This window comes from Dipteris shenzhenensis, chromosome 1, assembly GCF_047967505.1.
Source record: "Dipteris shenzhenensis isolate YYH24624 ecotype China chromosome 1, Dip_SZ_1.0, whole genome shotgun sequence".
Taxonomy (NCBI): domain Eukaryota; kingdom Viridiplantae; phylum Streptophyta; class Polypodiopsida; order Gleicheniales; family Dipteridaceae; genus Dipteris; species Dipteris shenzhenensis.
Genome location: NC_141596.1, coordinates 45,722,491 through 45,738,034, shown reverse-complemented (window position 1 = coordinate 45,738,034; position 15,544 = coordinate 45,722,491). Strand labels below are relative to the sequence as shown.

Genomic DNA, 15,544 nt, shown 5'->3' with positions numbered 1-15,544 from the left:
TTTCCGTGAACTTTTTTGGTTTCTTACAAAGTGTGCAAACTTCTTTCACACATTTAGCCATATCTATGGATTACATGAATACATTGAATTTATCTACATAAATTCTAGAGATACCTTTATGTGTATATATCAATTTCTCCATATACACCATGGTCGAGATATTAAGGGTCGCATATGAGATTTAAAAAATATATATTTATAGCCTAAATCCCTTTCAAAACATCCAACATTTTGACACACACATAATTTGGCATTTTGAACACCAAGTATGAGCTCATAAGGCCCAAAAACCCTAGAAACAACTGTAAGCATTGGTACCTTTTGATGATTTTTCAAAAAAGTGCACCTGTAGGGCTCCTACACTAGCGTAAACTCTAGCCTACTCTGCATGTACACTTTTTTTCCAAAGGGGGTTTTGAAATGTCATCGAAAGGTACGCATGTTTACAGTCGTTTTTAGGGTTTTGGGGCCTTATGAGCTCATTCGAGATGTCAAAAATGCCAAATTATGCATATAAAAAGTTTTAATATGTTTCAAAGAAATTAGAGCTTCCAAAGTTTTTGTTTGATGATGACTAGATATTTATTCCATTTTGTAATAATCTCATTGAAACATTGAGGTCTTCATTAGAGGCATCAAGTCCATTGAATACATCATTGCATTAAGAGAGCTCATCCATAGCCTTCAATATCATATATGTTGATGATTTGATCATGCTCATATTAGATTAAGGGTGTAACAACCCTCATTAAATGGAAAATTTTAATTTAATGAGAATTTTGTTGCTAATCTATATCTTTTTCTGAAAACATTATACACTACTTAAGAGTGACAGTAATGGTCATGGTGCATTGAGATTTATGTTTAAAAAACATTACATCAACGTTTATTGAAATTTCATTAAATATACCAATAAAATATCTCTGGGATTTGTATGTGTAGAAGGGGGATGCCAAAAAAACTCACAAATTTTATTAACTTTCATAAAAAGCTCGTGACAAAAAGCTCACTAAAAAATCAAACCCCCCCAAAAATCATGAAGATTAATTCATGCTTGACGTAGCTAACAAATCAAACCTTTCTCTATGTATGTTTCTTCTAATTTTTTTGTTTTGATTTACTGAGCTAGACCCAACTAAATCACCTACCAAAGAGACAAGACCATCACTAGCCTTTCCGATGTTGTTCGGTGAGGTCAGGCGATCCAACATTGGGGAACTTGCTTGCAATGTCCTTGCCCATCCCAAGGTAGTTTCTCCCTTACTATATCCCCTAACTCTAGCAGGAGTGAGACTAGTATTTAAGGGGGGAGGCTTGCTTGCACAATCGTTACTCGTCCCAAGGTTACTCCTCCCTTACTACTACAAGGGTACATCACAAGAGTCAAATGACGACCTAGGAAATCGCCCTATTGGTTTCCAAAGGGCAAATTCATCATAGCATGTACCACTAAGCCAATATACCCCCCAAACTAGCGATTGTCGCAGGTAGGGTTAGCTAGGGCCCCAAGGCTGTAAGAGCTTTTTCATCCTAAAAGCACCAAAAAAGAGAAAGAGAAGAGGAAGATAAAATAAAAATTAAGAGAAGAGAACAACAATACCAAAGACAAGAAATGAGAAATGAACGTTGAAATAAACAAAAGGATCACAAAAAGCTCTTGAGAGCAACAAAAACAATAAGCAACAATGAAAAATAAAAATATAAGATTAATCAAAATGAAACAAATTAAAAATAATAGTAACAACAATACTTGAGAATTTTTAACTACTAGGGCTTCTGCACCCACGTAAGATAATTCGATGTAGTTGAACAACTAATCACCACTTGGACGAAAATTTAAAGAATTTGCATGTCTGCTAAGGTGATAGAAAAACACACCTTTGCCAAACTAGAATATATCCAATCGTACAAATTAAGATTTTTTATTGTTCTAAAGTCCAAAAATCTACACAAAATATAAAAGAGAAGAAAAAAGAGGTAACCAGAAAATTTTAAAAAACAAAAGGAACACATACTAAGCAAGCAAAGCAACAATTATGTCGTCATCAGTGCCCAAGCATAAGCAACTTATCTAGGTTTCTAAAGACCCGCAGAGTCTCTTGGGCAAACACGATGCTTGCTAAAATATGTCCCCAAAAAAAAGAGAGCGAGATAAAGAAAACAAGAAATAAAGAAGAAAGAAAGAAGGTGACTAAGCAAAAATAAACGAGCAAATCAAGAAACAAATTGACCCAAAAACAGGAATTAAATCAATCTCTCTCTCTCTCTCTCTCTCTCTCTCTCTCTCATGTAGGAATGGGAGAGAGATAATATTTATGCTTCACAGGATTCCTTAAGAGCATTACCTACGCCTATATGTGGGCTCTGATGTCCCCACTCACATATAAACAACCAAAGTAATTGCATAGTTTTGAACAAAACCCAACAAGCTGAATCAATCGTAAAACAAAGTTTAGCATTAATTTGCAGAATTTTACCAATTATTTTGATTGTGAATGAATATAGCTAATGAACCATACATTCCACCAAGCCACCTTGCTACAGCTTGGCTTTTCCAGTTTTAAAAATTACTGCCTAAAATGTGGGACATTACAGGAAAAGTTCATAATTTTTGTCTTGTTTTGAGGGCTGACACAAACGCCTCTCATCTGCACTTGCTATCTTACAAACTCATCACCCTGTAAATGCACACATACAACATAGCAAGTTCTCTGCTGAGATACATTCATGAGCTCCTGGCACTTTCATCATCGTCCACAGCTAGTGCGACCTGTACAATAAATGCACACACCAACTTCGCCTAAAATAAGACATTTCAGCTTCCTCGTCTCAACATGGCAAGTTCCATGCAGAGATACATTCGCATGCTCCTGGCACCGTCCATCCGAATTTAAAGTTTTCTAGAGTAACTGGAAAAGGACAAGCCCGATTTTTTATGTCAACAAAATACTGATGCCGAATGCCACTCTGGCCTTTTCATTCCCCATAGGCTCCAGCAATGGCACATCCTTCCATCATGGCAAGAGAGCCTTTTCTAGGACCCCCAGGAACTCAAACACATCAATTCAGTCAGAATTGTGTGCCACACCAAACGATTCGAAGACGTAAATGTTCTCCTTTGAAGCATCCTGCGCCAACCTTAAACTCTGATTTTTTGTAAACTCTGCACACTCGCTTCTCACTACATCCTCCCATACAGCATATCAAAATGGTCTAAACGTGTGTTAAACGTCTCGCTACTGAAGTAAAGGGTGGAAACGCTTACCGTAAAGCTATTTCGGAACATTACACTCGCTTCTCACTACATCCTCCCATACTGCATATCAAAATGGTCTAAACGTGTGTTAAACGTCTCGCTACTGAAGTAAAGGGTGGAAACGCATACCGTAAAGCTATTTCGGAACATTACAGCTTGTAAATGCCAGTGAAGTAACCTGTTTGTTTTTCGTATAGATGACTTGTTCCAAAATCAAAGCTGTGACCTTCGTCCAAGGGGTCAGACGTGTAGATTCCTCTTCAACCGCTATCAATACCTCACAAGCAGGGAAGAAGCACTAGGTGCTTATGTATGATGAAGTGTGGGAAATCAACACCTCAACCTCATACCCATTTTGAAGTTGGTCTAGGCTGGAACAGCAGTGCTTTCAGCCCTTACACTCAATGCCACGTAAGGTTTCACCTGCTTTATTGCCGAGCTTTCAATCAGAAGACCAGTCCGCTTCTGCCTATTCAACGTCATGTACCTTGTTTTAAAGCTGAGCTCAGACTAGTGAAGCTCAGGCCCTAGCACTGTGTCTAATTGTGTCAAGGGGTCATCAGCCTGTGCTTAAATATCCTTTTAGGGGCGTAATTCTACGGCATCTAATATGCAAATTCGACAGTCAAGGTTCCTTCCAAATAGAAAACCTACAATCAGCTAACAGGATTATAAAAAAAGCTCTGTAAAGATGTTGTGATTTAATGTCATACATGCAAATCTCACATAAATCTTAAATTGAGCGAGAAGAAACTCAGGAAAAAATCGTATGATGATACTATGAGGCAGGCTGAATTTGGATACTACAATTACTTATTTGCATCTGACTGATATTAAACCAGCACTGCCACATACAGTAATAGAAAATTGTGGTTCCAAAAAAGAAAACATGACAAAAAGAGGGGACGACTCTATTTTAGAACGAAGAAAGAACTTGAGGCTGGCTTCTTACAACTTTTTTCCCCTTGTCAGTTTAGCAGTACCAGCACAACTGCTCATGGGCACTGGCAGATTTTCAAGAGAATTTCTCTGAGGTTTTAAAAGGAAATTGTAATAGCCCTAAAATGGTATACCGTAACTAAAGTATACAATTCTTTACCAACACTTTCTTAAAAAGGATCACTCGAATAAACGTTGCCGTATGGGAAGAGATTTTCATCACCCAGAGGAACAGCCAGGTAGGCAGACCCATCTTCAAAATCTTCCACTATCCAGACCAGACACATTTCGTCCAATGAAAATTGACCTTTCCTACCCCCACACCGAAAACAAGTGCCATTGAAACCTCTGGACTAACTCTGACCACTGAACATACTTTCATGGTCGAATGGTACAAAAGAGTTGTCTAGGCTCCTCTTAACCCAATCTCTGAAAAGGGCCTCCCTAATTGCCTCCCCAGCCGCTCTTGCAGTCTCATCAACTTCATAGACGGAAGAAGATCCTTTGCTGTGATTATTATGATGCGTCTCCACTTGACGCTGCTCAGGTTCTGGTTCTCCCCAAAGTTGGCAGATGTTATGCAGCACGCAACAAGCCACTGCAATCTGAGGGGCGTGCATCAAATGTACGTTCATGCATTTGAGGATTCGCCATTTGGTTTTGAGGATTGCATATGCACCCTCGATGCAGGCCAAGCCCTTCCTAAGCTGCTCATCAAAGGCCTTTCTCAGGGCATCATCATTGTCAAAGGGTTTCATGCAGAAAGGCCGAATTGGATAAGCACTGTCCCCAACCATGTAAGGAGACACTTCTCTACCCTCCAATGTCATGACAGGCTGCTGCAAGCACACCCCGTCCTTTATTTTCTGATACAGATTGCTTGTCATGAAATGTGAGGCATCGTGAGCTCCTCCAGGAGCCATACAGCAGACATCCCAGAACAGCTTGTTTGCATCACAGACTCCTTGCAGAAGAATGGAGTGAAACTTGTATGGACTCCTATACGCGGAGGGAGTATACCATTTTGCAGGCTTGAAGTATAGTTTGATGTGGGTTCCGTCGATGGCGCCACACATGTTAGAAATATTAGTCAGCTGCTCAAACTGCGAAATGATTCTAGCCATCCGATCACCTGTTGGGATTGTAATGTATCGACCGTAAAGCTTATTAGCCTCGGCGAGTGCCGAGGCGATGATGAGTGTGTACTTCCCAACAGTGGAAGCTCCAACATTGTACTTCTCTGCAACCTCGCGAGCACTGAGACCATGTGCAAGCCTGTAGAGAACCATGGCCACGGCACGTTCAACCTCAAGAGGTGCCCTGACAAAGAACTTGCTCTCAGATTGAATGAATGGGCGGAGCTCTTCTACGACGTAAAGGAAGCAAGCATAGGACATACTGTACTTCCTGCGCCAGATGCAGTCTCTTGTGGCAGCATCAATTGAGCCAACCCCTCGCTCGATCCGCGTCCATTCCGATCCTTGGCGTTCCAGCTTCCAGCACTGCCGGCCTTCGTCCTGCATGAGGCTGGTAGCGGCGAGCAGCATGAGCTTGAGGAAGGCAATGGGCACCAAGGAAGTGCCCTCGGAGTAGATCTCGTCGGGGGGAGGGGTGGTGTCTCGGCAGAGCTCCATGGCGAGGAGGGTCTGGAGGGAGGAGAAGCACATGAGGGTGGCGAGCTGCTTTTTGCGGTCAAGCTCTTCGGTCTCTTCTTCATCCTCGTCCTCGGGGGCGTCCTGCTGCTCCTGCGGGGGTTGCTGGGGTTGGGGCTCGGGCTGAGGATGAGGATGAGGATCCTCGTCCTCCTCAGTGGTCTCCTCGGGGCTATGGTGGGCAAATTTAGCTCGTTTGGAAGGCATGGTAATGGCGAGATAGATCAGAGTGATGCTTGAACAGGTAAATTTGACGCTTTTATAAGGAAGGACGAGGAGGAGGAGGAGGAGGAGGATTGTGGCAAAGGATGCTTGCAGAGCTGCTGATTCTGTGAAGAAGATGAACAAGAAGAAGAAGAAAAAGAAGATGATAGAAGTGACAAAGAAGAGAAGAAAAAGATGATGATGATCATGATACACAAGAAGAAGAACAACAACAATTAAAGGCCACTCCAAGCACATGAGGTACAAGAGTTTTACCATGGTCTTAAGGCCGGAAAAGGGCGACTAAGGCCCTTTCCCGGCTGTCGAGGGCCAGAGGGAGCGGGTCGCATAGTAATTACTGCAAATTACTCGTGCCGTGGTGTTGGTAAATGCGTGAGGAGTTTTGGCAACGTGTCAGCACGTGTTGATGGGTAAATGCATCCCGAGTCATTTTCTTGGTTTGGAATTGCTAGAGTTTCCGGTGGTGTTTTTACCATGCCTTTTTACCTTCCTTTTGATTTGGAAGGGTCCTTCATCTAATAGTGGAGATCGCTCTTCCAGCAACCTCGGCCCTTGACGGTTGGAGGCAAATTGCCTTGGGACCCCTTTCTTGGGGCAAGCGAGCCGCTCCGAGGCTGCAAGCCACTTTTCTCGACAGTTTCCTGATAGGCATTTCCAACCATCCAAGGCCGGTGGGAGAGGGATTTTCTAGCAGCGGTAGTGTTTTACTATGAGTTACTCGGGCTGGCTCGGAGTTCAAACGATGCGGTGCATGATGATATGGCAATTCGGCGGCAGACGAGAGCTAGTGTTTTTTGCAACACCACACTGACGTAATGATGGCAAGGCAAAGTGTGAGATGAGCGACGCGGCAGCGAACTGGAGAGATGATGTGGAGATGAGGAGATTACGTGGCATGGTGGTGTTGTCAGATTCTCCATGTGTCGATTAGAAATCGCATCGTGCGTCCCTTTCCAACTCGTGGAATGCGAGAGTTACTTTCCACCAAACATTGCCATTGACAATATGGGTGAATGCAGACCACCCGCCCCCATGGAGGAGGAAATAGAATTGAAGGATGGCAACTACGTATGGTGGCGATCATTAGGTTTCTCATTTATGTCACCACCATGTGATTGGTGTAGCGGTTTGAGGAGATGGAATGGGCCAATCATGTAGGGTTGGAGGAGTTGGCCATAGAGTCAGTGGCCTTCATGGGCCAAATACAAATCTACCAAGTAGGATGGCATCCCTTCACACAAACTTTGGAGATGGTGGTGGGAGGTGTGAATCCAAACGGAAAGGATAATTGGAGCCATGGGCCATAGGGTTCCCTGTAGGGAGCCACTTCCACCAAGGTGTCTAAAACCTCAAGGTATTTATGAACCAATGTTGCCCACACAAGAGAAGGGGCGTGCTCTGATATAGCCACCACATGTGCACTCGCGAATCATTCTGTAAAATGGGGAGTGCCCTTCCCACCTATGCATGAAATGGGATGACAAAGCCAAGATCCCATCAACAAGAAGTGTCCCAAGGTGTCCATCATCTTGAAGTGCCATCATCACTTCCATTAAGTGATACTGCTATCCACTTGGTGTGTAACCACATAGCGCATGTCCTTCTCCCATGTGAGCGAGCATTGGTCAGTGTGTCCCCGCCCTCACTATGTTGTCTTTAGGACTAAATCCACCAATCAAACAACCTACTAATGATAAAAAGTGATGATCTCGACCACCAGTGGCTCTCGTGAAGGCTAGGTTTTGGCCTATTGGTTTGGGCATTTGGAATTTTGGGCATTTAGGTTCCAATTTTCACTTAAGTCTCTAGAGTCTATATTCCATAATGATATTGCATAAATTACATATCAATGCTCTCACTTGCACTTTGTATGCATGTCTCCCTCCCTTGCCATACTCCTTCAAGGCCATTCTAGCAAGACCCTATGGTTGCCCTTGGATCCCATACAAGAGGGGAGGGTAAACCCTCTCCCACTCTCAAGAGAGATATGCTTGCCCTCCTTGGGGGACCTGCACTTATGGAATGTGGCTCTAAGCCATGTCAGGGAATTACAAAAGAAAAAAGAAAGGAGAAAAAAAGGTACTCCAAGAAGATTAGAGCACATTTCCGTGACGCCCACCTCAAAGATAGAGGTTCTTTGGCTTGGAAAATAGGCACCCAAATGAGAACACAAGGATCATTGAGATTTGCTGAAATTTGAGAGTGTTGCAAGGCATTAAAGCAGCTAACAAACCCATCAGCTTTTCTTTTCGTCTGTTACCCATGATGATTTATCCTTGACATCTCCTCTTTTTCTCTTACTTCCATCCCGGCTCCACCTCATTTTGCTTCCCCTATACAATTTGCCTGGAACCTATTGTTACAATCCTCATGATGATGTAGTGGTGGCTGGCCTATGTGCAGGCTGAAATTTGGGTAACACATGAAAAAGTTACATTCATTTGAAAGGAGAAGGGTTTTCATATTTTAGTGTATTTTTTGTTTCAACCCCCCTCATCCAAAAGGCCCCCCCCCCCTGGGCCTCACATATTATGAAAAATATGTACAAATCTTAAAATCTTGCATATTTTTCAAGGTATATACCTTGTATTTTGTGGGAGGGGCAACATGAAATTTTCATATTTCTCCCTTGCATATTTCAAAATTTTTAAGGAAATCCATGCATATTATTTATGGACCTTGTCCCCCCATGCCTTGGATTTTGGATGAGGGTAGTAACATATTATATATTGAGTTGGCACCCCAGGGATAAATCACATTGTGGCTAGAGCAACCTTGTAGGTGATTAGTGTGACTAGACTAGGTGGTGTGCAATCTTGTAGGGGCTAAATGAAGGCTTTGGTGGTCCATGAAGGGCTGGACAAGGTGTGACATGGTAACTTTTCAAGCATTTACCAAATGTGATGATCAAGATATAGGGAAGGTTTTTTGGGAGTTAACATTGTATTGTGTGTTCCATGGTAATTAAATGGAGGCATTATAGTTAGAAATTCTACCCCTTTAGTATTAAGGATTAGTATTAATATGATGTAAATGTTTGCCCCCTACTATTAAATGCAATTGGAAATTACTTACATAATTTGATTGAATAGTTTGAGACAACATTTATAAGCATGTGTCAAACTTGCTACTTGCATTAGGGCAATCTCTATGTGAAAGCATTTTGGATTATGCTAATAGAGCAATATATTAGTTGTACTATTTTCAAAAGGCTACCAAGCTAACTTAGCCAATGGTTGAACTTGTGGCAAGAAATTGCTAAAAAGTGAGTTCATTCCATTGCTAAGACAAGAAGTTAAGTTTCTAGATGTATCATTAAGTTGGCCTTGAAATGGGAAAATTTTCTTGATAGAGGATGAAGACATGGAGCCTATTAATGATCCAAGATATGGGTAAGTAAATAAAATGCATCTGGTGAGAAGAAAGATCGCATTAATCATAATATTTTTTTACTCTTGCGTAACATGAGGTACATAGTTATCTCTGACCACTAGACAAATGTAAAAGCAATGCCCATTATTGAATGTATGATTGTATCACCAAGAGTGGAGGACTTATAACTGATTTGAAATTTGAAAGTAATTTAGGGTTTCACATAGCAAGTATAATAGCATATACTATAAGAGAGAAGGCCCATTACAACATTGTGCAAGTGATCGTGGACAGTGTGCATTCACGTGTGTAAAGACAACTTGAATATACTATGGCAATATCATGGTTTAAGAATATTGTGAATGATGCCTGAGATTATAAAGTTCAAATGATCAAAACAACAGCTAGAGATGATATTCATGTCAAGGGATGGATCCACTGTGTTACCATTGCTTGCTGCCCCTACAAGGTTTTGCATGCACTTTTATATATTGCAATCGTTGATTAAGAATAAGACCTTGGATATTTGAGCTTATTACTAGAGTAACAAAAGATGAGTGGATGAGGTCAAGCAATCAATAGGGTCCATTTCATTATTGAAGCCTTTTTAGGATGCCATGAAGGCCATCATGTTTGTTTTGAGAGCTCTAGAATCAAAGGACCCAACCATTAGGAAGCTTGCATGCACTTCTGGAATAGGGACTAGCTCTCATTCCTAAGAATGTGATGCTACTAGACGAGCAAGGTGTGAGAAGACTATTCGATGTTATACTATGTAGGGACCTATGGACTTTCTTTAGAAAGTGATGGGAGCGAACCCATAGTCAATTGAATAGCGTTGGATACTTCCTTTATCTACAATTATGAAATATCAATGAGTTTTATAAGGTTGTACGCACCTATCATGCATACAATGAGGAGTTTGCTAAATGTAGTGAGCTAATCAAAACTCAATGCATTATTTGCATCGTCAATGTGCAAGGTTTGGCTAAAACTACACTTGCATGGAAGTGGTGAATGACAATGGTGCCTAGATGCGAGCTTGTATGCTCCTTGATTAAGAGGATTCCAGCACAACCAACTTAGGTGCTCAAATCCACTAACTTTAGCTCCTATAACTTGTCTCTCCTTATTGTAATCATAATATGCTAGGAGACAAGGGATATGAGGAGCATGCTTTGAATGGACTGGTAATGTGGCTCTTGATTCCAACCCATGTGAAGAAGTTCCTCGCACTATGCAATCAATCCAAATAATCCTAACACGTGGGAATGAGAAGGCAACAGCTTTAGGGAGGATGAGGAGGAGGAAGATAATATTGGCCTTGCAAACCATAGTGATGATGGAGATCATGATGAGTGTAATATCATATGGCTACCTTTTAGGCCCTTTTAAATAGTCAGATTAGGTCATCAAAAAAATATACATACAATCACATTGATTTTGACCTTGATGCTCCATTCTATTCCCTCAAGATGATGAACTTAGGGTTTGAAGAAGGTCAAACTGATACTCTTCCATTACTTCCCCTTAATGGGAATGTCATTTCTTTATGTCAAACCAAGTGCTTGTTGATCCTTTTCAAATAATTATAGTGATCAAGAGGGTTGATAATAATATATGAACTATTGCCTTTGCTATCACGATTCGATAATGGTATGTCACCAATTTGCATCCTTTATCTAATGATGTTCTCTTTGACATCACCACGCTTCGAAATGATAAACTAGGGACTTAACTTAAGCTTATGCTTATGCTTATGATTGTGCTTATTGATTGTCGCAATAGATTGTCATTGATTAATTTTCATTAAAATATTCTTTGACAACAATTTTCTAAGGCAAATAGCTTTACATGTACCTATTGTTAAAGCTCTGCATTTTGCTTTAGTTGAGAACAAAGACACTATAGCCATGAAATGAACTATTTGCTAAGAAAAATGTATATCCTTATGTTCATATTCTATGACATGATCTCTTGTATACTAGATGCCACAAAGTCAATGAAATCTTGCTTCACTTCCTTTGTATTCATAACCAAGTTATTTTGTGGACACATGCATAGAGTCACATTACCTAAGGGAATAAGGGACCCTCATTCAAGTTGAATACAATTTCGGTATAGAGCCACTGATGATACTCTTTAGCCGGCAGAGCGAGTGCAAGTAGGTCCCTTAGCAAAAGGATCAATAGTCGGAAGAAATGCATCATAGTAGCAAGTTGGAAGAAATGCATTGTAGCAAGAAGGTCCCTTAGCAAACGGATCAGCAGTTGAAAGAAATGCATCATAGCAAATTGCAATTACTATAAGATTAGGGACTAAGGTGAAAGTATTGTTAAACTCCTCCATCTGAGCAGCCAGTGCTAAGAAAGAGCCAACTTTTGAAAAGTCAAACCGTGGTAAGTTGTATGCTATATTTGGATCTAATGTTTGCATCTTTTCAAAATTCGGCCAACTCCATCCGGACATAGTGGCACGTAAGGGGGGTTGATCTGCTGTTCTAGGCCTGCGCAATGGTATGTTCGCCTAAATGTTGTGTGCTTCGAAAAATGGGATCCGCCATTGAGGTTGTAGACCTGCATCAATGTCTGTGCGAGGTACTTGGTTGTAGTCTAGCCGGCTGTATCCGCCCCATGTATACCGAGCATTCCCTTACTGCCATTTCTAGAAGCTGCGTTGGATGAGCTCAATGAGCTCGCACCTCCATGATGTCTTTACAGGTGAGGTGGAAATTCTACAGCTTTCCTTTTCATCTATTGATGTCCGCCACATCCTCGACCATACGGAAAGAAGTAATAGCATTATACCATGTATCATGGTCGGGAGTGGTGTCCTATAGTTGTTGGTCTTCTTCATCTTATAGTTGTTGGTGTTCATCCTGTGGGTGTTGGTCCACTTCTTCTTGACCCTCTTCTTCATAGGTCCCTTACACATCTGAGAAGAGCATGGGTTTGCGTATGTTGTACCAATGTTTGGTCCCCATGTCTTCTGGTCCCTCCTGCTCAAGAGGTTGATATTACGTGTCCGTTGTGCCATGCTGTGATGTGGGGGGCTATGAGGTGGGCCTGTTCTTGTGTGGATCCCCATGACAGTAGAGTTGGGGCCTATGCCAAGTGTTGTGTTAGGATGTAAGGGCAATGGCAGTTGTGGGGCCGAAGAAAAAAGGTTCCAAGCCGCATCCATATCATCGAGTTGTACATTGGTAGGGTATGCCACATGTGAATCATCAAACTAACTTATGCCAGTTTGAATCATGTTTTGAAGGGCTTGGGGTATATTATTGTACAATATGATGATGCCGATAGGGGGATATCTTTCACTAGCTGTCCTGAACAAGCGGTGGAATATAAACTTGGCATCATTTCTACCATAACCTTGCATCCTTTCAAGACTTTTACAAAGGATTTTTGGATTGCAAGGGTCTTCTAAGGCTAAGGGCTTGATGATATCTAGAAGAGGCATAGCCATGGTGAAGTCTACGGAGTCCTGTAACACTCAAGTCCATGCCATGGCGTTATATGCAACGGGGTGGTAAAAGAGTGTGAGGATGTCCATATCAACATCCAAGACTATATCCTCATGGAAATACACCATAGCAATGATTGGATGGGCTTGGGTGGTAGAGTGGCAAAAAACCTCTTCAAGGTCATCCAGTGTGAGGGTGTTGTCCAAAAAGTATATCGTGTGGGAGAACGGCGGCGGCTACTATGTGTAAGAAGTAGGTAAATGTTTCACGGACGATGCGTGAGGTGAAACAAAGGATGGAGGCACGGAATGACACTTCTAGCAACCTCTCGTGGGGATAAGACCCGGTTCTTCTTGTGGAAGGGTTGGCGCTCGAGCTACATGGAGGTCCACCTAGACTATAAGGATTTGTTGTTCACGTTGTTGGGCAGCTACATATAGCTAGTATATTAGTGTGGCCTAGTGCTACACTTGAGCTCTAGGGCTCTTTCTTCCTCCGTGACTCGGGCATGCTACTGTTGGTCCAGCATGGCTTGTCTCTATAAAGCCTCGAAGTCTATCTGGAGGGTATCGGTGTGGGAGTGTTCTATGGCCAGGTCTTCTTGAGTCCATTAGAGCTCTTGTTCCAACTTCTTACTGACTTCAATTGCTTGGAGCCCCCTAGCCTCTACCATTAGGTGCTCTGCTTTCTCCTTTTGGAGAGCTACTTCCATCTATTGGAGCCTTTCGTGGGTTTGTAATGCGATGAAGTTGTGTCACATTAAAATTTCTTGTCCCATTGGAGAATGTTCTTGGCAGTGGATGTCAAAGCCATGATGGAGTCCATGAAGGCCATCTCCTTGCTTGCATCCTTGTTGTCTTCCATTAACAACTTTTTGTACTCCTCTTGTGAAGTGAGGGTGAAGTGTAGGCACTAGAGGTGCAAAACTCCATGGCCTACTAACAGACATTAGGGAGAATGGGGGTTGGAGAGGCTGCTAGCTTGGGGTAGATGTAGGTGGTCAATGGGGGTTGGGCTCTTGTGGCTCCTGTGTAAGATCCGTTATGTCTTCTCCTTGGCCAATTAGGCCTCTTCAACTTATGTTCATGACACAGACATTCAGCAATATCTGCAGGCTTCTTCTACTCTTCCTCTGTGCGGAGCCGTTCGATTTCCTCTTGCAGTTGGAGGTCCTGTCGCTATTTTTGGGCCACTTCCCATTGTCTTTGGGCCTCCTCTTCCTCCCGAAGTCTGTGTGCAGCCTCTTCGCCTTGCTGCTTTTTGGCAGCTACTTCCTCTTGTACCTTCTTGCTTTGCTCATCTCTTCTCCTTTTCGATGAGGGCTTTTCGACATCAATCTGGTGGAGGGAGCTACGAGTAGACCAATGTCTCTTTTTGCATCACCATAATCATCCGAAATGGGATCATCGGATAGGTGTTGTATGATGGGCATCAAGAACATTGGGTTTCCGATCTTTTTGCCATGCATGCATGCATGCAGATACTGATGATTTCTGTGTAGAAGAAATCGGCCCGATTTGTGGGTTCAGGCTTGTGGAGATGAGCCAGAAAATTTGGAAGCACCACGGTGCGATGCTCTGTGAGCTAGATCTACACTAATAAGGTGATAGCGCGAGCTATCCGAGCCAGTGCTACGTCCTTGATGAGGTTGATGGGGACTCCTCCCATGTGTACTTTTGAATTGTAGTCGACCACTATGGCCAACTGCTTCTCCACAGCCCGTAGCTTGGCAAATGGTAGGGGGTGTCCCAGGAGATTGAAGGCGTGCTAAACTATTTCTACCATGAATCGGTAGTAATGATAATCTCCGTCAGCATGTAGCTAGTTGGTGGTGCATGTCGCTTGATTGAAACAGTTGATGAATTCCACTGCCTAGCGGAGAATTGAGGTGGCAGGGAAATCAGTTGTTGGTGACCATTTGCAGTCCCACTGGTCGGATGTAAGGCACCACCTCTGGGTGTTAGAGCGCCTAGTAGGCTACGTCATTTTGATAGTAGAGCCGGTAAAGTTTGGCATTGCATTTGAACTGTGAATGGATCACCAACCCCTATAGCTGTTCAAGCCAGTCTTGCCCAAGAGGTGAGAATTGGGTGACTAGACCACATGCAATGAAAAGTTTCGGACATCAGCGGTGTCTAGGATGCGGCGCTTGCAGAGCATACAAGTGGTTGAGTGTTGAGGATTCGAGCTCGTGGGTGGCTTCCTAAGCATAATGTTCCTGCTCCATCTGATTGGGTAGTGGCACGGAGATGGTATGTGAAGATGAATGTGTGGCAGAGTGGGGGACGGTAGATGACACTTCATTGATTAGTTCTTCAGTGAAAAAGAGGTCATGGATGCTGATGGAGTGCGAGGAGGTGGTGGACATGCAATGTGATGTTGAGCGAAAGTGATTTCGAGAGTGTTTGACAGCGATAAAGAATTTGAAAGAAAATTTGGCAGAGTTTCTGTACAAGTGCAAGTGAGGTCCTTCAGAATGAGGGTGGATGTTTATATAGGGGACCTGTTAAAGCAGCCAGTTAGCTTTAGCAATAGTGCAGCGATTGGCATTTAGCAAGAAAATATAGCACGGACTCAGCATTAATAAAGCAGCATAAGCATTATTGTAGCATCGATTAGCTTTATTAAAGCAAC

General features: G+C 42.5%; 1 protein-coding gene across 1 annotated transcript; it reads right to left on the bottom strand.

Annotated features, from left to right (window-relative positions):
• Window positions 1-4,115: 4,115 nt before the first annotated feature.
• On the bottom strand, window positions 4,116-6,287 carry LOC147905928 (protein ANTAGONIST OF LIKE HETEROCHROMATIN PROTEIN 1-like). The gene has a single exon (XM_087375680.1). It carries the CDS (start codon window positions 6,052-6,054, stop codon window positions 4,549-4,551), a length of 1,506 nt encoding a protein of 501 aa, XP_087231806.1. The 5' UTR covers window positions 6,055-6,287; the 3' UTR covers window positions 4,116-4,548.
• Between the last annotated feature and the right edge of the window lie 9,257 nt (window positions 6,288-15,544).

Bases quoted from the DNA above. Each gene is read 5' to 3' on its own strand.
- LOC147905928 (XM_087375680.1), bottom strand. From the start codon at position 6,054: ATGCCTTCCAAACGAGCTAAATTTGCCCACCATAGCCCCGAGGAGACC.